General features: G+C 36.5%; 3 protein-coding genes across 4 annotated transcripts; 1 reads left to right on the top strand and 2 right to left on the bottom strand.

The window, feature by feature from the left end:
• The first annotated feature begins 4,262 nt into the window (after positions 1 to 4,262).
• Positions 4,263 to 8,246, top strand: LOC125193902 (two-component response regulator ARR12-like). 2 transcript variants are annotated; one of them, XR_007171660.1, is made up of 7 exons: positions 4,263 to 4,774; positions 5,232 to 5,384; positions 5,493 to 5,870; positions 5,966 to 6,042; positions 6,204 to 7,421; positions 7,913 to 8,031; positions 8,113 to 8,246. XR_007171660.1 is itself a non-coding variant. In XM_048091836.1 (6 exons), exons 1-6 carry the CDS (start codon positions 4,639 to 4,641, stop codon positions 7,979 to 7,981), a joined length of 2,031 nt encoding a protein of 676 aa, XP_047947793.1. In that variant the 5' UTR covers positions 4,263 to 4,638; the 3' UTR covers positions 7,982 to 8,246. The 2 variants fall into 2 exon arrangements, 1 of the variants encoding a protein (XP_047947793.1); XM_048091836.1 differs by having other exon boundaries at positions 7,913 to 8,246.
• A 236-nt stretch (positions 8,247 to 8,482) lies between these two features.
• LOC125193903 lies at positions 8,483 to 10,801 on the bottom strand. The gene is made up of 3 exons (XM_048091838.1): positions 10,500 to 10,801; positions 9,198 to 9,221; positions 8,483 to 9,033 (listed from the first exon to the last, which is right to left on the bottom strand). The coding sequence occupies exons 1-3, from the start codon at positions 10,690 to 10,692 to the stop codon at positions 8,732 to 8,734; spliced, it is 519 nt and encodes a 172-aa protein (XP_047947795.1). The 5' UTR covers positions 10,693 to 10,801; the 3' UTR covers positions 8,483 to 8,731.
• A 4,908-nt stretch (positions 10,802 to 15,709) lies between these two features.
• On the bottom strand, positions 15,710 to 24,226 carry LOC125192030 (FIP1[V]-like protein). Its single transcript, XM_048089482.1, has 9 exons — positions 23,119 to 24,226; positions 21,332 to 21,564; positions 20,861 to 20,987; positions 20,672 to 20,740; positions 20,367 to 20,510; positions 20,042 to 20,143; positions 19,676 to 19,932; positions 17,335 to 18,943; positions 15,710 to 16,491 (listed from the first exon to the last, which is right to left on the bottom strand). The coding sequence occupies exons 1-9, from the start codon at positions 24,067 to 24,069 to the stop codon at positions 15,949 to 15,951; spliced, it is 4,035 nt and encodes a 1,344-aa protein (XP_047945439.1). The 5' UTR covers positions 24,070 to 24,226; the 3' UTR covers positions 15,710 to 15,948.
• Between the last annotated feature and the right edge of the window lie 1,407 nt (positions 24,227 to 25,633).

The raw sequence follows: 25,633 nt of genomic DNA, 5'->3' as shown, positions 1-25,633 counted from the left end.
ATTTTCAAATTAAATAAATAATTCTATGGAAGTGGACATTTCAATAGCAAATACGTTATTAAAGTTCAAAATATGAAATACTGAATATTAAAATTAAAGTTTACCCTTAAGTAAAAAATCAATTTATTATTCATTTTTGGTTTATTCCAACTAATTTTTCATATTTTCTTTTTAAATCAAAACATATGTCGTCCTCTATATTATTAAAATAATAACTAATTAATTTATTTTCTCTACCTTAGATTAAACGACTTCACTTAAAATCTCATGTCATAGCCCAAATAGAGGAGTATCTCATGTCATCTAGATCTTTTTTCCAAACTCTTTAACAAACAATTCCAAGTTAAGAACATTGTGTGCTTAACTATTTGAACGCTACATTAATTTCTAAAATTTTCACAAAGAAATTGAAATGCTAAAATACATTTAATTATCCTGCGATGGAAGCGCTTTATATGTAAGGATGCAGAATTTTATAATTCTGCGTAAATCTCACTTGGTCCTACAATAGGCCCTCATCCTTCAACCAATCATATTCCGAAACGTGGAGGAATCTCATACCTTTTTTGGCGACATGGCCTTTCTCACGCAGCCAGCTGTACATGCTCGTATCATTGTCCGCATTCAACCTACATTCAATTCTATCATATTTTGCTCTTTAATATTTAGACATTATCCACTTTTTGTGTTACGGGATGTTTGGTTTAATGTTATATGGACAAAGACTATTTAGGTCTTCATCATATAAGTTTGTTTGGGATTTGGGAAGAGGACTTAGTTGGATAATTTGTACTCCCTCCGTTCCATAGTAGTGGAGGCGTTTTTTATTTTGCACGAATACTAAGAAAAATTGTGTTAGGTGAGTTAAGTAAAGAGAGAATAAAATTGAAAATGAAAAAGGTAGAAAGATGAAGAGAGAAAAAAGAGAGAGAGTAAAGTAGGTGTGGAAAAATGTGTTGACTTTTACTAAAAAGAGAAATGACTCTATTACTATGAAACGTACCAAAATGGCAAAATGACTTTATTACTATGGAACAGAGGGAGTAGTATACATATATGAATTGTATATTTGTATGTCAATTTGATTTTTAATTTTTGAATTCGTTTTGTAAGTTAATAAGTTTCACATATAACTCTTCTGGTAATAATAGGGAGTTGGAGACTTTGCTTAGATGAATTTTGCACTGAACTTCAATCCTAGTTATATTTTTATTACTAGAGATTATCTAGCTAATGCGAATATAAGTGACACGCAACATGTGCTGGTACCGGTGAAGGATTTGGATCGAACTCTTACGATAAGAGAGCCATCACAAGTCATGTGCAAGAATCCTTAGTTGTCCTCATTTGGAGCATCACTAAAGGAGAGCTAGAAAGTGACACTTGAGGAGGTCCCAGACTTGATGATGGAGATCCAACGTAAAGACAAGGAAATGGACCGAGTAGGGGGCAAATTGGTCCAACGTGTTACCCAACCGACTTACACAACAACATGCCAGTCACTTGAACGGGTGTTGATTGGGTTAGTATATTAAAAAAATGTTTTGAGTGTGCATGGTGCTTGCACGAATATTCAAACGAGTATATATGGGAACCCTAGATCTAATTCTTACCTAAAGGAGATAAAACAACATTATCATAAAGATTTATTTTATAGATGTGAATACATATATAAAACAATGAATTTAAAGTTTTTTCTAGATACCTTATATGCAATTTAATTTCATAAAGTACTGCAAATATGTATCATATATTATTCAGTGAAATATTTTACTATTTCATTCTTAGAATGCTAACCGAGATCACTGAACACTCCGACGAGTTCTAAGTCTAATCAATTTATCTTAGACAAGCAAGTTAGGAATACTCTCGAAGTATGTTAGATCTCCTCTTTTTCCGAGACCATATGTTCCAGATCTCAAATCCACTTGTTTATAAACCTCTTCCAACAACCTATTGTCGCTAAAACACATTAGCTTTAGTGTTCAAAACAATAATTTGTAGTTTAGAGTATATTTTTTTTATTATGATTTGTTTTTGTTTATGCTCTACTTTCATTTTACAAACATATTTCCTTAGTTTATCGTTGTAGTAATATGTTTTTTTTGAGTTATTATTCTCAATCTTGTGCTATTTTACTTCTGTTCTTCTCTTGCGAATCGGATTCAGTCTACCGACCACTAAGCCATAGTTACAACCAAACGTTGTATATGGTCTTCATAAATAGATTTAAATATGAAGTGATTTCTAAATTCTAATAATATCGCGACTCTTCGTAGGAGTAATATTCCTATGAATCACAAATTCATGTGATTAGACTTGTTAATGAATAAATTGTTTGAACTAGAAGCGTATTTCTGATAATTTTGCGACCCACCTAGTGGGAGTCATATTCCTATAAAATTGCAAGTTCATACGGTTGAACTAATATACTCCATCCATCCCACATTAGGAGTCCCGTTGACTTCTCTGCACTCATTAATGTTGAGTACTTATCCACTTTAACTATTTATTACTCTCTCCGTTTCTTCATAGTTGAGGCGGAACTTTTCGGTACGGAGTTTTAGAAATGAATGTTGGGTGTGTTAAATAAATAGATAAAAAAGTAAGAGAGAGGAAAAGGTAGAGAGAATAAAGTATAAAGTGAATAAAGTAGAGAGAATAAAGTAAGAGAGAGTAAAGTAAGCAAAAGGAAAAAGTTACCATATAAGGAAACGACTCAACTATGAAGAAACTTTCCGAAATGGTAAAATAACTCAACTATGAAGAAACGGAGGGAGTATCATTTTTATGAAATGAGTGCAGAAAAATCAACAGGACTCCTAATGTGGGACGGAGTATAAGATAGCTTTAAGAGCATCCACATCCGTGCTCTTGTGCAAGAGCATGGTTGTGGACCCACACCCACTTTTATTCATTTTTAATTCTTCGTTTTCCCGCAAGAGCACAACACTCACATCCGTACTCTTCCACAAGGCATGCTCTTACTTCAATTACTAAAAACATTTCCATATTATTAAAATGCATTAATAAAATCCGAAATACTATTGCAAATTCCTAAAAATAAAAAAAGTACATAATTTAATTTCTAAAAATTAAAACTACATCAGTGAAATTTAAATTGCATAATTTAAATTAAAAAAATTTTAAAAGTTGAAGAAGACTAGTTCGACGGCGGCTGTTGGTTGGGGTCGGGGATCATACCCAATTGCACTTGGAGGGTTTAAATCTGATTTATATCTTTTTTTTATTTAAATCAGATTTTTTGACTTTTTTAAAAAAGAATTATTTTACGTTTAGGCCGGACGTCCACAGAGCTCTCGGCCGACGGCACGGCTCCGCCGTCCGGAAGAGCATCCTGCTGCGGATGTTCTAAAATTTTAGTTACCTTGATGATAACAATGTGAAGAAAAAAATACTACTACTATAAATTTAATAATAATAAAAAATAACTAATATTAGAAATGTACATATTAATTCCTGTTATGACAAAGAATTATGTACCTTAGTCATTACTTTATTTAAATACTGTATATGTTAGAAAATCCAGACAGAACGTTATGCCATAGCATATAATTTCCCATAAATTTTGCACCTTTTAAATTCGAATATGGGAAGTTTGCATGGTTGGACACTGCAAATGATTTCCGCAAAAGGTAGATGGTATAGTATTATAGCACTTAAAGGCCTATATTATTGCCAAGATTCTAAGTGGATTTTCATTATTAAATATTTTTCAACTTATAAAGAAAGTGTCAATTGCCTTGCAAGTAATTTGCACATTCCACAATCGTCTCCAATATTAATTTGACAAAATATATTGCAGTAGATTCAATCAAAATATCAACTTACCCTCAATTCACCCCAATTTAAGGGGATGGAAGGAATTCTTCTAAATGTCCAATTATTTTACATAAATTTGTGCACTATCTAACACATGTAGGGAAAATAGAATTTATTGTATGTCTATCATCATATAAGAAGACAACCTTAACATTTCCAAAAGCATCAGTACAAAATCATTGACAAAATATTGAATGCCAAGCTAACTTGGTCTTGGGAAATCTTGTACCTTGAATTTGAAAAATTGAACATCATTAAGGTGAGATTAATGGTTGAGATTTATCAAAAGAAATTGGCGCATTGCACCTTATCACACCCAATATTTGTCTTCCACTTCCAAAAATGCATGCTTCTTCTGATTTAAGGATGGAAGAAAAAGAAAACCTCCATTATTTGTCCCTCCATTATTCAGTCCCACCACACACATGCATATATACTTGTACCTATAGCCATATTATATTAATATTATAACCAATCACAAAACAAAAGACAAAAAAGATCTACACAGGCAGGAGAGGAAGTGATAAAAATTTGGTGTTTTGTTGGGTTTAAAGTTGAAACCATAATCATTGTCCATTTCTAAACCTTTTATTACTTTACTTGAAACACAGACATGGTTTGGCTGTGTTCTGTTTTGTCTCCTTCCAATTGGTGATTTTTTGTCAATTATTGATGTTGAAAGAAGCTTTTTTGCATCTGGGCTTTTGTCAATTGTTCAAGAAAGTGACTTTTTTTGGCAAAGACTCGATTTTTAGCATCCAATCTCTGGCTTTCGCATCTGGGTTTTAGGTAAAAATGACTCTGGAGAAAATTATGAGCGACGGCGAAGGCTACGACGATTTTCCGGCGGGCCTGCGTGTCCTCGCCGTTGACGACAATCCAACTTGCTTGAAGTTGCTCGAGACTCTGCTTAGGAAATGCCAGTATCATGGTTTGTTCTTCGTCTTCTATTTTCTTTATTCAATTTTGATTCTTGTGAACATTCTTTACTTAATTTGATTCTTGAATTCATAGTCAAATCTGCATTTATTTGGATCCAGTTTCCAATTTCTTATTGTTTGGATATGTTTTTTGTTTTCAATTTTCTGTTGAATGTTTGGATTTAGGAGTTCTAATTAGCTAAGGAAACATAACTTGATTTCTTATGTTTCTTTTTTGAAAAAATTGACAGCTCTTTTTTTCTGAATCACTTAAACTTTTTTCTAGTTGAATGCTCTTGCTGGTGAAGAAGAATATGGTTTGGATACTTTAATATCTTCAAATTTGTTTAATTTTTTAATTTGCTTTTTTATAGGCATGGTCTAATGTTTGGATTGTTTTGATTTGAATCAAGTTGGAGAATTAAATGCCTTGTTCAGATAAACATGAGTGTTCTTTTCCCTTAACAGTGACCACAACAAGTCAAGCTAGAATGGCGTTGAAAATGCTGAGGGAAAACAAAGATAGATTCGACTTGGTGATCAGCGATGTCCATATGCCGGACATGGATGGTTTTAAGCTTCTGGAACTTGTTGGTCTTGAAATGGATCTGCCTGTTATCAGTATGTTCCTATCATTTATTTTCTTCTCTACATTCTTCTGCAAACATCCCAAAGTCGAGCCTTATTATAGTTACTTTGAGGAATTTCTTTAATGCTGTGTTGTTGCAGTGTTATCTGCAAATGGCGATCCCAAACTCGTGATGAAAGGGATCACGCATGGAGCTTGTGATTATTTGGTCAAACCTGTTCGGATTGAGGAGCTGAGGAACATATGGCAACACGTGATCAGGAAAAAAAGGACTGAGCCAAAGAATCAAAATGGTTCTGCTGATCAAGGAAATGATAATCAATCGAGTGGAGAAGGTAACGGGCCTCAAGCGGATCGGAATGGTAAATGCAATCGTAAGAGGAAAGACGAGGAAGATTTCAGTGAAGATAATGAGAACGAAAATGAAGACCCTGCAGCCTCGAAGAAGCCTCGGGTGGTCTGGTCTATAGAGCTGCATAGGAAGTTTGTTGCAGCAGTCAACCAGTTGGGAATTGAAAGTAATTCTTCCATTTTCCACCCTATTTCATAGGTTTCGATTGTTTTCACTCTTATCCATCTCTTTCGACTCATTTGATCCTTCTTACTATTGCAGAGGCTGTTCCTAAAAGGATTCTTGACCTGATGAACGTTGAAGGGCTTACTCGAGAAAATGTGGCTAGCCATCTTCAGGTACTAATTTGTCATTTCGAGTCCAACTTTTAATGTAATAAACGTGGTCAACTAGAAGATAAAGTATTTAATCATAGGATTATGTGTAATAGAGATCACAAGAAATGAAGAATTTCTTGTTTTGACCGTATATTAATTCTTGAATGCTTTTGGTTTTGCAGAAGTATAGGCTATACCTGAAAAGAATCAGTTCAGTTGCATCCCAGCAAGCAAACATGGTAGCTGCACTCGGGGTTAAGGATTCCCATTTCATGCGTATTGCTCCATTCGAGGGCCTTGGGGATTTTCGAACTTTTTCTGGACAAGGAAGGCTCGGAAGTGCTGCATTATCGCATTACACAACTGGGGGCATGTTTGGTCGACTAAATACGCCAAATGTAAACCTTCACAATTTATCTCCATCCACGCTAATCCAGCCCAATCATGGTCAAAGCTTAACCAACTCCATCTCTGCCCTCGGAAAAGTGCACCCAGCCCTTGCATCCACAAATCAAAGTCAAAGTTTGTTTCAAGGAATCCCATCGTCGCTTGAACTGGATCAGCTGCAGCAGAGTAAGTGCGGGACAGGGATGTCAAGTTTCAACGCGATGGATAACTCAAGATTGCGGAATAAGTTCTCAGATCCGGGAGCAGCAATCAATAGCTCAAGCAATATCTTTAACAGCTCTACGAATATGATGCTACAGGGAAGCTACCAGCAAACAATGAGCGGTGGAGGATTTGGGGATCAGTCTTCTCAAAACATGGCTTCTTTGAACATGGATTCCTTCAATGTTGGTGTCAACAGTTCCTCCAGTTTGTTGGATTCTGCTACTATTCAATCGTCTACAACACAGCCGGCTTCTTTGCTTTCTACCGAGCCTTTTCACAGTCAACAACTGCCTATGAGCACCACGGGGAATAATGGCTTCTCCAATGATCCTTATTTACAGAAGAACGCGATTGATACTTCTTCTACCACCATGTCCTTGCCTCTAGAAGATTCTAGAGAAATGCATTACCAACAAGGTTTGGTTGGTGATGTGCAGAACATTAGTCATATCCCCAGCCAAAGGTGGGGAGAGCAGGGGCAGAGTTATGGTCACGGTTCAACAGCCACTTTTGGTTCCTTGAACGCTCACGTTCCTGTCAGCGGCTTAAGCCATAGTCTGGACCAGGATAGTGGGATCATCAATGAGAAGATGGGAGTCTTCATGAATGGCAGATTGGGTGGAGGTGCTTCGACTCTTATGCTGCAAAATGGGAATGAAAAGCTGGCATCAGAATCGAGAGCAATGGCCAATGACAGTTTCCTCTTGGAGCAACAAAAGATTCAAAGTGTATTTGCTCCTCGTAGTTATGATCCATTGGATGCTATGATGAATGCTATGATCAAACGGGTATGCTAATCTTGCCTAGTTATATGTTTGATTCAAAATGATGGACCAACCTTGATTTTGTTGATCTCAAGTACTGATATCAATAAATAATCACATTGCAATTTGTTAGCATCTTTTTTGTACTCCCTCCGTCCCGCTTAAGATGACACATTTTCCTTTTTAGTCTGTCCCAACTAAGATGACACATTTCCTTTTTTGGTAACTTTCTCTCTCCAATTAATACACTCAACCACTTTTTCTCACTTATTAAAATATTCATCTTTCTTTATCTCTCTACTTTAATACTTTCACCCACCTTCTCTCTCTCCAATTAAACACTTTAACTAATAACTCCTAAAATCCCGTGCCGGCTAAGCAATGTGTCATCTTAGCCGGGACGGAGGGAGTAATATTGATTTCTTTAGCAAAGACACCCTTAAGATGTGAAGATATTTGGTTTAGCTCTCAGTGGTTCTCTACTAATGTTAACACTTTTTTTTTTTGGTCTGTAGGAACAAGATGAAACCATAGCAAACTGTGATTTCGGGTTCGATGATTATTCTTTTGAATCAGGGATGTGAGGCTGCGAAACATTCGAAATCCTCGACCACGAGTCTGTCTATATGATGATGTATTCTACCAATTTCTTTCAGAACATTTGTAGAATGTTTGAGTTTTCTCGTGTTCATTTTTTTTTATCTGATGCTTGCAGCTCAGAGTAGTGCTGTACTGAGTTAGGGAGACAAATAAGGCATTTCAAGAATGAGTTATCATAAGTTTGTAGGCATTAGACTCTCCAACCTATTTCACCTTGATTTCAGTAGAAATGATTTGAGTTTGATATAATCAAGAATTACTCAATAATTTGTTATCCATTTGCTCTTTCACACCAATTTATACATGGAATTGTTTGTAGCAGCAAGCAAAACAAGAGTTGGCTTTTGTGTTTGCTGAGCTTCGGGATTTGATACAGAATGAGATTATAAGATTTCAATAATATGCATACTTATTCTTAATTAGTTAGAATTGAAAAATAAAGGCAGGACTACTATATATGTGTAATAGATATTGCCACTGTTGTATTATAGAAAAATAGATGATGCAAATCCTTATAACTTACAGCAGCATGATATTTGTTCAGACATTATACAGTTTGAATTAGCCATGTCTCAACCAAGTACAAAAAAAAATGATACACTTAGTAGAAATAGGACGATGCGAAACCATAACAATACGAGATTTCTGCAAAATTTGCTCGTTGGACATCTCTGAGTTCTCCTGGTTGACAACCACATCCAAAATAGGTAATAGATACTGTTTTATGTATGTCACTACTCCCCTTCCCAACCAGCTTGACGAGCTCTGCGCTCCCACATTGAAGTTAACTTCCTCTCTTTTGAGAGCAGCACTGCCGCTCGTTCCCTGGCTCCCTCGCAAGTTTCTGTGGCTGCTATGCATTTATCGGCTTCACTCTGGTACAGAGAAGCCAACCTTTTTGCTTCTCCTAATGTGATGTTCATATGATGGGAGTGTTCCGAACCGACAGTTTCTTCCAACTTTAGCTCTTCTGATAATAAATCCACAAATTGCTTCTCCATCTCTTCCTTGAGGTCAGGGTCATCCTTCCCACAATCTATCCAATAAAGAAAATTATCTTTCTTTCAAATTACAAAATTATAAGAACACTCATTGGAATGAGACTATAAGATGTGTTAGCACATGCACATCGAGAAATGGTCACATTCAATTAGAAACAAAAGTAGGAAGAAGTGGCAATCTCCGAGACGGAATCCTTACCAGTAACAGAGAGATTGGCCAAGCCTGCAAGAGATATAAGAATGACACAAAAAATGTTAGTGATGTGACATATATAATTCTAACAAGGCTAAATCAAACAATGCTTGCAGAAAAGCAATGCTGATATTTATACATCTGATGATAAACGAAAGACCGGAACGGTTACACGAATGTGAGCTAGCTGGTAACAATACTAACCTTTCATCGGATCAAGAAAACCCACTCTTCTACATAATCTCAATGCATATTGCTACGGACTAAGAAAACCCTACTAATCAAACTTCCATATTTGCATCACCAAGAATTGTTTAACCCTCTAGAATTATCTAATTTGTTGCCTTCTAAGGAAAACTTAACTGGAATATAGAGTTTGTATAATGATTCTCCAGAATGCATATTTTCACTGACAGAGTGTAATGATGTATTAATGTATAACAAAATCAAAAGGCCATTACATACTTAATAGTTGAGCAAGAAGAGGAAAAAACTTCCGCAGGATAGCTTAGGTAGCTAAATAAAACACGTTAGCATCTTCCTCGTCTAGTCAGCAAAAAACCTGTCAACAATCAATTGTTTGTTTGTTTTTTATTTTGATGGTCCACAAAAATTAGCCACCTTAATTTTTGGTAGGTTTCACTTTTTAATGAGGTGGATCCATTCTCCAACAAAATTCTTCACCATTTTTTCTCCACCTCTCATGCTTTATCAATTTTGCATTAAAACATGTGCTATCCACTACCAAGACCATAGGTAATGGACGAAGCGAGCATATTAGGTTATAATGAGATAAAAAGCAGCACAATTTTCAAAATCAATGTTGATTCCTATCTACAAAGATGGATCGACAAAAAATCCTACGCCAAACCATTAATAGCGAACACACAATGTGGACATCATAGGTTAAACACGAACCTCACATCAAGTCAGCCTAGTAAAAGTATAGTAAAACTATCTACGGAGTTTCATGTAGATTTGGATACACTAACAAGATAGCTAAACTGAATTCTACTTGTTTTGATGAAAAAACAGTCTTTTTAATAACTCAAATCCAATATTTGTACATAAACTTGGAGTTATTCAGCTACTCAAAATCCAAAAGGGTAAGTACTAGATGTGACATGGTGATTTCTACAGTCCTTGTAAGTAGCCTTGGGGATCTGAAAGAGCCACATTTCCAATCAACGAAACAGATATAAGTAGCACAAAATTCAGGTAAAGCAGAGCATGTTTTGACTCAAAATTAAGTACTCCTAATTAATGAACCCATAAATTAAAAAATTAAACGAAAGAAAATAGGGATACCAGGCAGAATCTGGAAAAGGGACTGGGGAGGAGCACAATTGCAGGAGCAAGGAGGGCAAGAATCGGAAACCCCTTTGAATTTGAAACCTTTGTTGAATTTGAAGTACAAAGCCGGGCCAGAAACGCAGAGGGCTGAAACAACCGCAAAAGTGACCAAGCAACACCTCAGCCAGGTCCCCGATCTCCTACTCATCTCTTTTTGTCAATTGTTTGAGAGAATTGCAGAGATCTCGCAACTAACACTGCGATCTATCTCATCTACTAGCTTACCTATATCAACGCGCTGCCAAGATGTCGGTCACTATTTTCACCATCTAAATATTTACGTCAATTTCACCATATAAAAATTGGTTAATAGTGTATATTTATTGTGTATTTTTTATTTTTCATCTGTCCCAAGCAAATATGAGTATTTTTATTTATAAAAAATTGTCTCAAACATGATTATATATGGGAGTGTTAGAGTATCACCACCTCTTAAAATAACATCATACCATCATTCCTAGTCAATCATTTGTACACGTGGATGAATAATAAGCTGCCACGTGAAAAAAAAAAAATCTAAAAAAGACGGCCATTAATATGGTATACACTATACAATAATTTTTCTTGACAAGCAATATCCGACACACTATACAGCAATCTATAGATTACTGTGTAGCATTTATAATATTGTTGTATATGTGGTGTCACGGTGTCACTTTAAGAGATGTTGTCATTTTAACACAAATCTGTTTATATATATATATCAATATATTTCACTATTTTAATTATTCTTTTCCTCCCTCTTATTTCACCAATTATGTATTAATTTTTATATCATTTCAAATGTATATATTTTTATGAGACAGATTGTGTATTAGTTTTTTTCAACTCAATATTCATAGTAATTAGGAGTATAGTATTTGCGAATGACTAGTACTCGTATTGTTATTTTATAGTGTGCTTGAGATGTTTTAAAACCGAATTATTAGAATTTATTTCAATACAATATATAAAGAGTTCTAAACTCTAGCACTGAAAATAAATGAATATATTGAATTAGGAGCAAACTTGATAAATTAATGGACATGAAATAACTTAAACAGAAATAGTAAATCGATATTGTTCATGATAGAGACATTGATCAATATACTAATGTACTTTAATTATAGGAAAATTGGTCCCTAATATCATGAATTTTACACAAATTGATTTTTTTCATTGAACTTTCAAATTAGAAGTACCATAAATCATGAACTTTCAGATTGGTTTGATTTTTCCCATGGCGAGTTCGGCTAGCTTATATGGCATTTTGAATACTATTTTGGCATAATTCTTATAAGTGGCATGTCATGTTGGCATATCTATTTGAAACATTAAACACAATACTACTTTTATTTAACAAAACAGAACTCTAAAAACAAAGAAAACAAAATAAATTTAATAAAAACACAAAGAATTCAATTAGAAACACACACCTGTGACGCTACGCTACAAAAATTAAAACACAAAACCTTTTTCCCAAATCCTAGGAACGCATTTTAGGGAATTTCTTCAAAAATTCTTGGATTATTAGGGAAATATCAAACCAATATGAAAGTTCATGATTTATGGTACTAATTTAAAAGTTCATTGAAAAAAAACAGAGTTTGTGTAAAATTCATGATAATCGGTACCAATTTGCCTAAATTATATGGGGCTCAATTTAAGTAAGCCAAAAGTCTCCAAAGACAGTGGTTCGGCATGTTCACATATACTATGGTAACATATGGATTCCAGCAAAGCCGCTTTGATCATACGTTATTCATGAAGAAACAAGGGGATAAGCTAACATGTCTCGTCATTTAAGTTGATGACATGATTATCACATGTTACAACATAGAAGAGGTATATACTAGATATCCTCGTTGAGACAAGACTATTGAACAGTAAACACATCTATCTTGGTGAATCATGGGCTGGGAATTGTGGAAGGAGCAGAACTCACAGATCGGAACAAGTAAACTCATCTATCTTTCTATATTAAGCCAGATATTGCCTATGTCGTCGGAGTGATGAGTCGGCTTATGCACCTCATCAGTTTATGCACCAACCACAATGCGACCATATGGAAGTTGCACTGAGAATTGAGAGATACTTGAAGGAACCAACATGGCATGTTGTTTAGAAAAGGTGGACATATGTGACAAACTCACATTTTTATTGGTTTAATTGGTCTGTTGATGTGATTATCGTTGAATTCTACTGTTCAATTGAGGTGTTTCCATCAATTATTTGTTACTCCCCCGTTCCATAGTAATGGAGGCGTTTCTTTTCGACACGCAGATTAAGAAATATTGTGTTAGGTGAGTTAAGTAAAGAGAGAATAAAGTGGAAAATAAAAAAAGGTAGAGAGATGAAGGGGGAACTCGTGAAATTCCCAGCACTGGGCTCCCATAACCATCACTAAGAGCTTGGTCTTCTCTAATTCCTGCTCGCGGGTAAAGACGCCATATGCATGAGATCCAAAACGTGCCGCCATTGCCTCCGTATACTCCTCCTCAAAGCATCATCAAGCACCTCACTAACAGTAACACCACAAAATAACAATTTGGGACTGAAAATAAGATATATTCAACCAGAAATACAATGGAATATAAGAAGAGATGCACAGCATTCAAGCAATAGAATGCATCGGCTTCTGCACATTTCCTTCATTATCTTTAGTTAATTGTTGATAGATGCTAGTTTGTTGAACATAGGTTTTAGAGTTAGATTTGAGTTTAATTAGGAGTTGAGGTCTGTTAGTGGAGTCTTAATAGTGTTTTTGTTTCTAAGTATACTTTTTGAGTCAGCAGATATATCATATTATTTCTGGTCTTTCCTATGTTGTATATTCTGGTATCATGCATATTTTCTTCCTTTCTGTTTGTTTACAGATTATTAGTTCTCTAGTCTTTCCACTTCAGCCACCTTATATCTTTTGATTCGATGTGGTTTCCTTAGATCATCAGGAAGGGTGGCAAAGAGGCTTAAAAACTCTTAAGGTTGATACAAGTCATTCCCAGAACTTGAGAAAGAGGTGTCTTCTGTTGGAATGTTCATTTATTGATGTTTTTGCCTTTCTAAGAACAAACCACTTCTAATGACAAGGCCTTCAAGTCAGAGAATTTCGATGATTTCCACAGATATGCCTTCCGTTACTGCTTATCGGGTAAGCAATCCGCTTTATCTATATATGTGTGCTCTCTTTCTAATATATCTCTACCTTCTTTCAGACATTAAGACAATATCAGGCCCAGGTAGATTCATTCATTATGATCTCTTAAGCTGAGTGGTGATTACTATATAAATATTCCCTTTAAGCCTTTGGAATATTAGTAATTATGGGCTTTTAAAGTAGCACATTTTATAATCTGATATGGTAGCTAGTTTGATTCAAAGTAAATACAACAAGGTAATAAACATGGATCAGTGGACAAATTTCTTTCGATTTTTTATTACCTTGATGCTTTGAATTGTCTTACATTTCGTAGATTGCAGTTTTGCCGTTTTGGAGATTCCTAAACTATGGAAGACTCTACTTGACATTCCAAAAGGCATTCTTCTTGGCTTCCTGTTTTTGTCATTTTTCTCCTGTTTTGATCTATTTTGAACGAAAGAGGATTCATACTTGTAATTATAATGACAAGAGTATAATGCCCATTTATAAATGAATTATATTCATACCTTCCACGTCAAATCATTCAAGTGTAGTCTACTTTGATTCTTTAATTATTATGGTTTGATCCAGGAATTGGTGACTAGCATAATTGTATCATAGTCTACTCCACTTTTTATGATGTGGCTAAAACACTTTTATCAGTTCGACTAGTATTGAATATTCTTATTTTTCTTATTGTGCTTACTTATTATTGAGCTTAGTAGCCACAATGCATGTGTAAATATAAGTCAAAGGGCCTAAAACCTTTCTTAATTAGATTGACGATCAATGAAAGTCAAAGGTCATGTTTGTATGTAGTTCTACTTCCGCCTACCAAAATAGATATAGTTTTGTATCATCACGAGTTTTAATGTATAATTGGTAAAATAAGAGAGAATGGGGAAAAAATAAAAGAAAAATAGTGTTAGTGAATTGTAGGTTCCACGTTATTAGTATAGTATTTAAATGTTTAAAACTTTCTAAATTTAGAAACTAGTCTAATTTTGGTGGACGACCCAAGATGGTAAAGCTAGTCTATTTTTTGTGGACGGAGGTATACTACTATATACTCCTTCCGTCCGTGAATAGGAGTCCCTTTTTTCCGACATAGGTTTTAAGAAATGTTAAGAAAAGTGAGTGGAAGAAAGTTAGTGGAATATGAGTCTAATCTGTATAGTTTTAAATGATATGTGAGTGGAATGAGTTGGTGCAATGGAGGGCCTTTTTATCATTAATAGCAATTATGAACTGAGACTCCTATTCGCGGACGGACCAAAATGAAAAAACGGAACTCCTATTCGCAGACAGAGGAAGTAATTGGTAAGTCCATACTTTAGTAGTCAGGGCAGACACAGAAAAAATTGATAGTAAGGGTTGCATGTACGAATTTGTAGTAGTGGCTTGATAAGGGCATGATTTTTCAAAAAATTTAAATTTTTAGAAGTAGAAAATAATACTCTCTTCGTTCACAAAAAATAGTCTCATTTGTGGTTGGCACGAGTTTTAATGAGAAATTGGTAAAGTAAAAAAGTGAGGGAAGAAAAAGTGGATAAAATATGAAATGAAAACTTTCTATATTTAGAAATTGAACTATTTTTATAGACATCCCAAAATAGCAAAATGAGACTATTTTTTGTTGACGGATGAAGTATACGATAAAAGGTTGCTTGTAAATAATTGCAACATTATTTAACTTATACGTAATTTGTTACAGTACAATATTAACATCTCTAGGTAGACAACTTAGTTAATTAAAGTATAGAAGTCACAGCTACAAATATATGAAGCATGCCACATCAATTTTTCATTGATAGAAACTAAAGATAATATAGAATAAGTTTGATCAAAATTGCAAAAGAAATTAAACATAATACAGAATAATTTGACCAAAAAAATGAAAGTTGGTATTTTGTTTTATAATAAGAATCCGATTTCCGTACGAGAAGCCTTTCTAATTTTTATCCTCTCAAAAATCATTATCTAATTTGATATGTATAGTCTCCAAACAAACTAGCCAAAATCCTATCATGTAATAATACACTGTATAGAATTGAAAATTGTGTGCTATATTAAAATTTGTGTGTGCAGCTACAGCCTGTCTAATGCTACATGTATTAAGTCTGTATATACAAAGTCTTCTCGAGTAATAGAAAGTACAACAGTTGAAGGCCATCGCAATTCAAATATAGAAGACGTAGAATGCAAGATGCCTCAAATCAATTATCATCATCGGACAACATAATACGTACGATTCTTCAACAACGAAACAAAAGTATCCCTCGACTACTAATTGCCAGTCCACCTCCTCTTTCGTGCTGGCCGTTCCGATTTGATCTCCGAATCAGGGCGTGTCTCCGGTTGGTTCGGAGGCAGAGGAGGCTCGGTCTCCTTCTTCGCTGCAACTGCGTCTTTATCAATAGGCATAGGAAGCTTGAAACGCTCACTTCGTTTCTTCAACTTGGCAACAGTGTCCAAGTGTTTGTCCTCCACGACTGCTGCTTTAGTGCTGTCGCTGTTCATTTCTGGAACACCGTCTTTGTTATCAACTACAGGCGGCTGTGGTTTATCCTCTGTCTTTCCAGGAGGATCTTCATGAGGTCCCCTTGCCCCACTGTTGTTGTGTGTGTCTCGATCTCTTTTCTTCAAAGAAGATGGGGTCATGCCAAAATCCCTCTCCTTATGGCTGGTCCACCGTTCCAATTTGGATCGACCCCTCCTTGAGTCGGGTTGTTCTTCGTCGGTTGAAGCCTCTTCTTTGTGCTTTCGAGATGATTGGTGATTTGTGTGACCGTGACTAGTTTGCTGCTCAGTTCTGCCTCTCAAGTTTGCCTGCAAGCATGAACCAATTGCAAAAACAGTGGGAACTTAGACAAGTGCAGATTATGAGTTTCCTACTTAACAATAATTTAGGAAAATGCTAACTAGCAACCAGTAACGAATGTGGGTTCATGATCATTTTTATATATGAAGGGGAAGTATATGGTGGCATAAGCATAGAATGTGATATCTTATATTTTGGTGGGTGGTAAACTGCACTCTAACTGACATCCTGACAGAATTATTCAGAAAAAAATCAACTTTATAATAGCTCAGTCTGGACTTTTTTTCTTTTTTGCCTCGCAAGGGAGAATGGGGACACCTCTGGCTTTTATTTAAGAGAGCAGGCACATATTCAAGGGAAGAAATTAGGAACAGCTTAATTAGTTGATGAATATAGTCCTTGAAAAAGGTGATCCGACAGAGCAAGTCAGCTTATCAGAGATTTGTGTCCAGAGACACTCGCAAAGCCAGACTGAGTACTTACTCAAAGTACTCAACTGCTAGGTGGTTTTTGCAGCAATTAATAACATACTATGATCAAGCACAATTTACAGAATTTTTTAGAAGTCATCACATGTTGTCGAAAACCAAAATAATAGTATTAAACAGAGCTGGGTTTCTCCAGATCATAGAAATTCTTAAATGAAACAGTCACAAACAAAATAACAGAGTTTTGCAACTGGACACATTCTGTAAACCAGGTCAATATTTACAAATCATCTATGCTTTCCTTTTTCCATCAGTCTTGATGATCAGATGAAAACAGTGAAAATAAAATCTAGGTATAAATTGACGTAATGATCTTATGATATTTTCATAAATTTTGACATGTTGGGCCAAGGAAACACATACCTTCTCATTTAGTTGTCCACCATCTTCATCCTGATTCCTCTTGGAGGATATCAATGAACTGTGATCTCCACTGTCTGATTCTCTACTCTTTCGGCTACTTTCTTTCCTTTTGTATTCATTTGCCCTAGAAGTGTCAGAACCATAGGCAGCACGAACATCCCGGTTGCTAGTCTTTTCATATCTTGTTCTTTTCTCATCATTGTTGAGTTGATTTCCACGATCATAAACATCATCCTGGTTCCTATGCTGTGAATAACTCTCATTTTCAACTCGATCCCTTTGCTTGAGTTGATCACTGTGCCGGCCTATATCATTAGGATGATAATCTCTGCTGGATCCCTTGTAGTCATCATTTACTCTTGAATGACTTGGCCATGTTTTATCTTCAGCAGTTCGCCCACTCCTCATCACTGGCCGTGTTTCTACTCTTTCTCTCTTCGACAAAAGGTTATCCTGCTTATTTTTATGCCATTCATCACGCTCTCTTGGCCTTTCACTTCTCTCCCTTTGAGACGAGCCCCCATCTTTTTGGCGAGCAAAATGCATCTCATCATCCTTTGATCTACCTTGCTCATCTCTTTTGAGCAGATCAGAGCCGTCATCTCTGTCTCTTTTCCTCCTGGTGCTACTTTCTCTGTGATTCTGGGAAATATCATCTTTTTCAGCATTTGTCCGTCTGACATGTGACTCTTCTTTTCTTCTGGTGCTGTGAAGGTCATCTACTCTTTCACTCCGACTTTTAAAATGGCCATCCCTATCTCTTTGTCTAGATCCTGTAGAATCCAGTTCATGGTTAGTCCCCCTCCAACTGCCATTTTCCAGCAGATTTCTTGACTGATGATGTTCATCTTTCTCACTCTTATCTTTTTCTCTAAGCTTATCTCGATCCCTCTTTCTTGGGTCTTCAAGTCTTGTTCTTCTTCCACGATGATCCTCATCTCGTCGATTCCAGGTTCCTTCAGATATATCACTCCCCTTCCTCCAGTCAGCACTGTCAGCTTTCCCATGCCGATGAAGTGATGAGTTAGCATCTCCACCTCTGCGTGAAAAAGAATCTTCTCTCTGTTTCACCACCATGTTCTGTCTTCCAGCATCATCTCTATCATAGTGATCTTTCCTATGAGTATTGTCTTCATCTCCTACTTCTCTCCTGACATTACCTGCTCGAAGAGGGTGCCTATCCTGAAGGGCTTCGTCGTCAACATCATCAGGAGAACTATGAAGATGTTCACTACTTCCTGATCTCACTTTGCTGTCACTACTTCTTGCAGTCTTCAAGTCTTTCCCATCTTCATACTCGCGCGGAAGTAGTCCTACGTGCGAACTTAGCTTTAGTTTCTTTGTAGAATATAAGTTTCCGTCTTCTCGTTTACCCCTGTTTGGTGCATCTGAAGCCATTTCCTCTCCTTCCATATTAAAGCTTCTATCATCCACCACTGAATCATCATTCAACTCATCTAAAACTCCCACATCTCGCTCCCCATCAGATCCAATGTAGTGGGAAGATGACGAGGCTGGAGTTTGCTTACCATCCCCAGTATGATATGATCCTCCCTCTACATCGCCTGTAACATGTTCTCCCCTTTTATTACTCCTTGCCTTTATAGACCTATCATCATCATAAACAGTTTGTAAGTGTCCAAAATCCAAAAGGAGTATATGCAACGTCATGAACCCTCAGTAGGTCCTAATACTGCACATAGTATTAGACAGAAGATCTGGTGGATGATAACGAAAAATTCAAGAGTGACAAATGTATCAAATAACAGGAAGAGAAAGAAAAATGCCCAATTCATACAGAAATATTCAGGACATGCTGATCTAGCCTTTGCTCCACACAAATTATTGCGCCACTATACATTAATCTAAAAAAAATCCAGCATCTTACAAAGGCAGTAAAGATATCCCCCCCCCCCAATTATATTCAATGGATAATGTATCCAGATACAATGGTAGTCATTTGGTTTAGAATCTGGCATGGGCATCACACATGCACTTTCTTAGTCTATTTCTTTTTGGATGAACGCCTAGTCTATAATCCAGATGCCTTAATTTAACTTTTTTGCACTGTTGGACTGATGTAGCTTGTACCTGATGGTCCTAACTATATGTTTCTTTTGGATGAACGCCTAGCCCTGATAAGAGTATTATATGATATGCAAAACAATTTATCATCACCCTCCTAAAATAAACACTACTACTAAACTAACTATATCATGAACTTTTCATACTCATTCAACTTCAGGCAAGCTTAATACAAGAACCATAATCAGCCAGAATAAATTTGATGAGGTGAAAAAATCACAAATCCATCTGAAATTGGTAATGAATATGAATGTACCTCTCCTCTTGCGGGGCAAGATTCTCCCTATCAGAATGTGAATTTTCTGAAGCATCCTCTATTGCAATACCATCGCCACTGTCAGCGTTCTTCAGCTGTGATCTTCTTGATTCAAATTCTCTCTTATTACCAGTAAATGCTGGAGCATGGCTATCCATATGATCTGCATCACCTCCTCCAACATGATCCTTCGCTGCAGTATCACTATCTTGTTGCTCTGGTATGTCATCACCATCCATGGGGCTCTGGCAGGCAATCTGTTTTCCAAGGAGCTTCATCAGTTCTGTGGCACTGAGAACTTGTGGTGTTGCACAGTAAAAAAAATACTGGAAGCTTGGTCAGAAAGTATAGAGGATAACTGTATACCTCGATAATGGTATCAATATCATGCATTCTTGGACGCCTTGTATCAATTGATGGCATTCGTTCACCAGAACCAGTTTCTACTGGTATAGGTCGGCCAACAGGCTGTTATTAAAAAAAAGATAATGAGATGCCAAGCTGTATTCTGTAGTTGGATATAATAATCACACACCACAAAGTGTAAGGACCCAACTAAATAAAATGAATGTTTGAGAACACAATCACTAAAGGACCCAATAGAACACCAAGTAAATTTAAGCATCCAAATCCAATTACAAAAAAAAAAAGGTTCAAGGTTCTATTCCTAGAATAAAGCAAATACACATACAAGAGAAGGTCGTTCACGTGCAGCTGCTCTTGCTAAATCAGTCGGACCAGTATCCACCTTTCCATGACTTGCTTTTTGAGATGCATTATTATCTTGGATACCAACTGCAGCTGCAAGCTCTGGTGGAAGATCTGGGTCATAATCCTAGATTTTAACATCAAACAGGGACTTGTTACAGATACACTCGAGAACATATAGCATCACAAAAATCCAAGGCATAATTTACACTTTAACCAAATGATCACCACATACACCTGTAACATATTACAAAATACTACTTCAAAATGTAGAAATTTCAACATTACCTGTTCTGCCCTGCCACTTTCATAAACACGAATTTTGCTTTGCATAGTCATCGCAAGCCTGAGTTGTTCCTAGAGATATCAAATTCACTTTAGCTGCCACAATCTTAAAATAACCAACAGACTCACATCCATATCGACTCTCCAAGTGCTAAACAAAAAACAGAAGTACAAACTTGAGAAGCTACCTACCAGTTGTTTGCAGTAATCTCTCCAGCTGTCCTCATTCAAACCAAAATTGAAAAAGTCAGACACATCTATACCAGGAAGTTTCCATGGTTTTTCTTCAAAACCATCAATATCAACTTCAAAAATTGTCCTGAGATTGTGAAGAAAAAGAGACATCATTTTTAGATATCAAGTAATGAAAAAACAAAACAGTGCCAAAACTATCCACCTAAAAAGGACCTAATGCAGCATTCAGATCCCGGTTACTATTAAACATTAGGATGAATTTTACCAAGGCTCACATTTTTGTATTCTGTGCCTCTTCTATGGCACATGCCTTGCAACAGCCGAGGCATGCGCACGTTTTACAACTAGGATGGTATTATCGCTTTGAAATAATGTCGCTGAAATTAGGATTAGTATGTTATCTTCGAAGTTTTAACATCCCTAAGTTAAGACTATTGACAGAAAGCTGTTTCAGGAATATAATCTTACTTGTGTGAAGGAAGAGTGAAATCCAACCCACTTCCATAACCATGACCAGCTGAATTAACTCCCCAAGCTGGAGGATTGAACCCTTTCTGAGGCAAGGTCCCCTTCATTCCTGCCGGTCTCCAATCACCTCTTCCACGTCCAGCTGGAGGACCCATGCTGATGGGTGGACGAACTTGACCTAGGAATCCTCCAGGAGCTGCAGGAGGGAAAGGTGCTGCACCAGGTCTCACATACTAAGCAGTTCCAAAGAGAGAAAGACATGAAAATGGTTAACACTTAACAATACAAGATTACAAGAATGACAAAAGAATTGCAATAGGAAACAGCAGTAGAAAAAATCATTAAATTTTTTTAAAAAACATAGCAACTTAACAAATGCATCAAGTCAACAATCATATTACAACATCTAAGGCAGTATTTCGTAAGTAAACTATGAAATTTTATTACATACAGTTATGAGCCACTTCGCATTGTTCAGCAAATATCTACATGAGCCGAGCTTAATTGCTAGAACATCTAAGAAGCTTGGAGTTACAAGGTTTTATTAATATGTTATTGTATGTACATTTTAAGATGAATATTTATGAATTGGCAATAAGGTTGGTTGAAGCAGAATGAGGATGAACAAGATGCAACAGTAGCTTGCTTGTCTATTACAGAAGCTTGACAACAATCAAAACGTAAATCCAAATTTAAGGGCAAAACCCTGAATCCCTAAATAGATAAATAACCATGTAATCATAAAATAATTGTTTACTTGACCTTTTACACATCACATAGTTAAAGAGCTTAAAGCCTTGAAATAAAGTACAGTTTTTACGGATACTTGGACCCCACATGCTCTAGTAGCTAAATATTAAGAGATTATTATTTGTTAAATTTATAGAGGAGGTAGGTATGTGTGGGTTAAACCGCCCTGCCTTTTGCTTTGCGGTCTCATAGTTTGCTGGATTCCTCGGTAAAAGAGGCAAAAACTTATGGGTATCGGGTCCCAATTTTATGTTAACTAATAAAAGCTTCTTTGTCTCTCATACAAATGATACAAAAAATTTGAACTGAGTTGTATAGAGCTATAGGGGTCAAGAATGCGGATTCTGGATGAACACATATGCACTTCTCAATGACTATGCCCAGCTTTCAGACCTATTCATCACGGTCAAATGCACTTTGACTATGGGCAAGCACCATTATACATGAAATGCCAAAATAGAGTGGCTAATTCCATAGCACATGTTGAAAGGGCTTTCTAATTCGTAGGACATATATATGTAGCTAATATATGAGTGCATACATCTGGTCTCTGCATTCTGGATTTTGTATGCTGCTTTCTTCAATTTATCTTATAAAGTCTATTTAAATAGAGAAACGCTTATCTACTGATAGATTCCCCCATAAAGAAGATGATCTAAGACGTTTTGTCCCCCTTTACCATATCTGTCAACATGCGGATGGAATTGGATAAGAGTAAGAGCTGCCAAATCAATTATTGTCAACAACTGACAATTGTAAGTTTCTAATTAACAGCAGAATTCTGAATCCAAACATCAATTGAAATGAGATCAAACTCAAAAAAGGAAAAGACATAAGAAGAAAATATGTAACTTCATTAATAAGAGAAAATTCAAGAGCAATGTTGTTGAATATCTCATCACTAGGAGCCAAGAGCTCATCCACAATATTGGTGATCGTCTTCAGCATCACTAGTATGCTGAGGTTCAATACAAAAGCATCATAGTTGCAACTGAATCCAAATTACATTCTATGTGTTCATCAAACAAGATGCTTACCTTGAACTGTGAAGAGAATGGATGATGGTATGCATGATTGCTGTATGCAATCTTTGGCTGTGCAGCTGCTGGAGCAGCCCCACCTCCTACTCCACTTGTTTTTGTTGCATCTCCGGGATCCTTCTCCATGTCAGCTCCAGATCCCCCTTCCTCACCGCCCCACTCTTTCTCATCCACGGTCCTCTGTATCTGGCTAACATCACCATTATCCGCGACAATCACCAAGGGTTCTCCATCTTCATCATCCTCATCAATCACTCCCACCATCCTTTCCATCCCCATTGGCCCATGGTGGGTGTCGTTTAGCACTATCTGCAGATCATCATCACTCTCTTCACTCTCCCACTCATCCTCAACATTCGGAGCCCTAGGATTCTCCAATCCTCCCGAAAGCCCCGGGATCATCTGCTGTGAACCCATTTCACCAGCATCATTCATCAAATTCATCGTAGTTCCCTCTTGAACAGGGCTAATATACATATTCTCGTCCTTGCTCGTTACGTTAGGATCACCCTCCACCAAGTCCTTGTCTTTTTCATCCCTCTCTTCCACAATTATCTTAATATCATCTTCGTCCTCCATGAAACTCGATTCACCACGCCCCTTTTCCAAAACCCTAGCGTCAAACCCCGAACCATCGCCTCCATTTCCAACTAATTCATCAATCCCCGCCGCTCCCGGGTTGGAATTCAAATTAAAATTCAAATCAATTCCCCTAGTTTGAGGAAGGGTTTGTAAGGCGTCGGATTTCCCAACGGGTGCGGAACCGGGATTGAAATCAGGATTGAGCTTCTTAGCCGCCGAATCCGAAGCTCCATAGAGAATCTCCTCATCGTCGCTATCGATGTTGAGATCGATCGGGCGCGCCTTTCCGGCAGATTGTTGGCTCTGCGCCTCAAGGGGACGGAGGACATCTGTGTAGAGATCTCCGAACTCATCGTCATCCTCCATGAACGCGCGCGGTTAGGTCACAGGGAGAAATAGAGGGGTTTTGGGCAATGGTTGAAGGCAAAAGGGGGGAGCTGAGATTTTTTATTTATAGGGCAGCCGAGAACAAAACAGTAGTGCTAATCAACTTTTCCTTCAACGAAAAATCATCAAACAAATTGTTGAGTGAATAGATTCAATTCTCATTTCGTTTTATATCTTTACAATTTGCAACCAAAATTGCCAAGAACATAAAAGGCCCTAAATTGATGTTGTTCCATTGTTAGATTTACAATTTAGCACGGGTGATATTTATATGAAGACATACTCCCATTTTCTTTTATAAAAGCCCTACTTTGAGTTAGATTTGCAATTTGGTACTCCTTCCGTTCAGATAATTTGGGACACTTTGATCTGACACGAGTTTTAAGAAATCTAATGAAAAGTGGGTTAAAAAAGTTGATGGAATTTGGGTCCTATTTTTAAAGTATTAGTTTTATAATAAAATGTGAGTATGAATGAATTAGTGGAATATGAGGTCCACTACCAAAAATGATAAAAGTGAAATGGGACAAATTATGTGGGACGATCCGAAATAGAATACTGGATCAAATTATTTGGGACGGAGAGAGTATAAGTGAAATTTCTATGAAGAAATACTCTCAAGTATTTGATAGTTAATGCAAGACTGCATATGCAAAAATTAATCCATCTCACCGTGCATTACATTTTAGTGCTATGAACTTTTTTATATATATAAGAAGTATACTGAATCAGTCTTTGGCGGAATCTGACTAACCCTGTTCGATCGGGTTTGCGAATTAACGCCGAAAGTCTCCCAACGTGGCGGGATTTAAACTCGTACCTCAAGATCGTCGCAGCTCCGCGCTACCAACTGCGCTACGACTCGTTGATTTTTAGTGCTATGATTTTATCAATATCATTAGTTAGCTAAGACAATTAGTAGTATTACAATTTTTTCCCATAGATTGGCCAGATCTATTCGAAATGTGAACTTTTTGGGTGATCTTCTTTAATATCGAATAAATTACACAATCTACAGTATATATTTGTTTTCATATTATCAATGACACTATAACAAAACAAAACAAAAAACAAAATTAAAATTTTCCAATTAACAAAAGAAAATAAGGTTTTATAATATAAAACGCTCTGAATCATACTTTATGCAAACTTTTACAATCTCTCACTTATACTCAAAACTTGTTTTTCAATAATAGTCTCTTATCTATCTTTTGAAGCAATTCATTGATATATTTCACCCTTATTCCTTACACGTGATGGTTGAACTTTGTGTTGAGTGTGCTTTTTGAGAAAGAAATATCTAGGTTTTGCTCGAATGTTAAATTGATCACCACGATTTTGTTTCTCTCACAAGATCACGAATGATATAGCATTTTATCTTAATGTGCTTGCTAGCTTTATGAGCACATGGTTCCTTCAAATTTGCTAATGCACCAGATGTTAAGTGTCGAACCCAGTAACCGTCTCTAAATCGAATTAAAAAGTACGTTCGTGCGCCTGATGACAAAACCAACAAGCGGACCATTGGAATCGCAGCTGATGA

The sequence above is a fragment of the Salvia hispanica genome, chromosome 6 (assembly GCF_023119035.1).
Source record: "Salvia hispanica cultivar TCC Black 2014 chromosome 6, UniMelb_Shisp_WGS_1.0, whole genome shotgun sequence".
In the NCBI taxonomy this organism is placed as follows: Eukaryota; Viridiplantae; Streptophyta; class Magnoliopsida; order Lamiales; family Lamiaceae; genus Salvia; species Salvia hispanica.
Note: the sequence above shows the minus strand (reverse complement) of the source record. Positions and strands in the feature narration are given on the sequence as shown.

What these genes read in the sequence shown, in the direction of transcription:
- LOC125193902 (XM_048091836.1), top strand. Translation starts at nt 4,639, where the DNA reads ATGACTCTGGAGAAAATTATGAGCGACGGCGAAGGCTACGACGATTTT. An exon ending in TAGGAAATGCCAGTATCATG is followed by an intron (nt 4,775 to 5,231) that starts GTTTGTTCTTCG and finishes TTCCCTTAACAG; the next exon opens with TGACCACAACAAGTCAAGCT. An exon ending in TGAATGCTATGATCAAACGG is followed by an intron (nt 7,422 to 7,912) that starts GTATGCTAATCT and finishes TTTGGTCTGTAG; the next exon opens with GAACAAGATGAAACCATAGC.
- LOC125193903 (XM_048091838.1), bottom strand. Translation starts at nt 10,692, where the DNA reads ATGAGTAGGAGATCGGGGACCTGGCTGAGGTGTTGCTTGGTCACTTTT. An exon ending in CCTTTTCCAGATTCTGCCTG is followed by an intron (nt 9,222 to 10,499) that starts GTATCCCTATTT and finishes TATCTCTTGCAG; the next exon opens with GCTTGGCCAATCTCTCTGTT. An exon ending in GGCCAATCTCTCTGTTACTG is followed by an intron (nt 9,034 to 9,197) that starts GTAAGGATTCCG and finishes TTTATTGGATAG; the next exon opens with ATTGTGGGAAGGATGACCCT.
- LOC125192030 (XM_048089482.1), bottom strand. Translation starts at nt 24,069, where the DNA reads ATGGAGGATGACGATGAGTTCGGAGATCTCTACACAGATGTCCTCCGT. An exon ending in CATTCTCTTCACAGTTCAAG is followed by an intron (nt 21,565 to 23,118) that starts GTAAGCATCTTG and finishes GGAACTGCTTAG; the next exon opens with TATGTGAGACCTGGTGCAGC. An exon ending in AAAGTGGCAGGGCAGAACAG is followed by an intron (nt 20,511 to 20,671) that starts GTAATGTTGAAA and finishes GTTAAAATCTAG; the next exon opens with GATTATGACCCAGATCTTCC.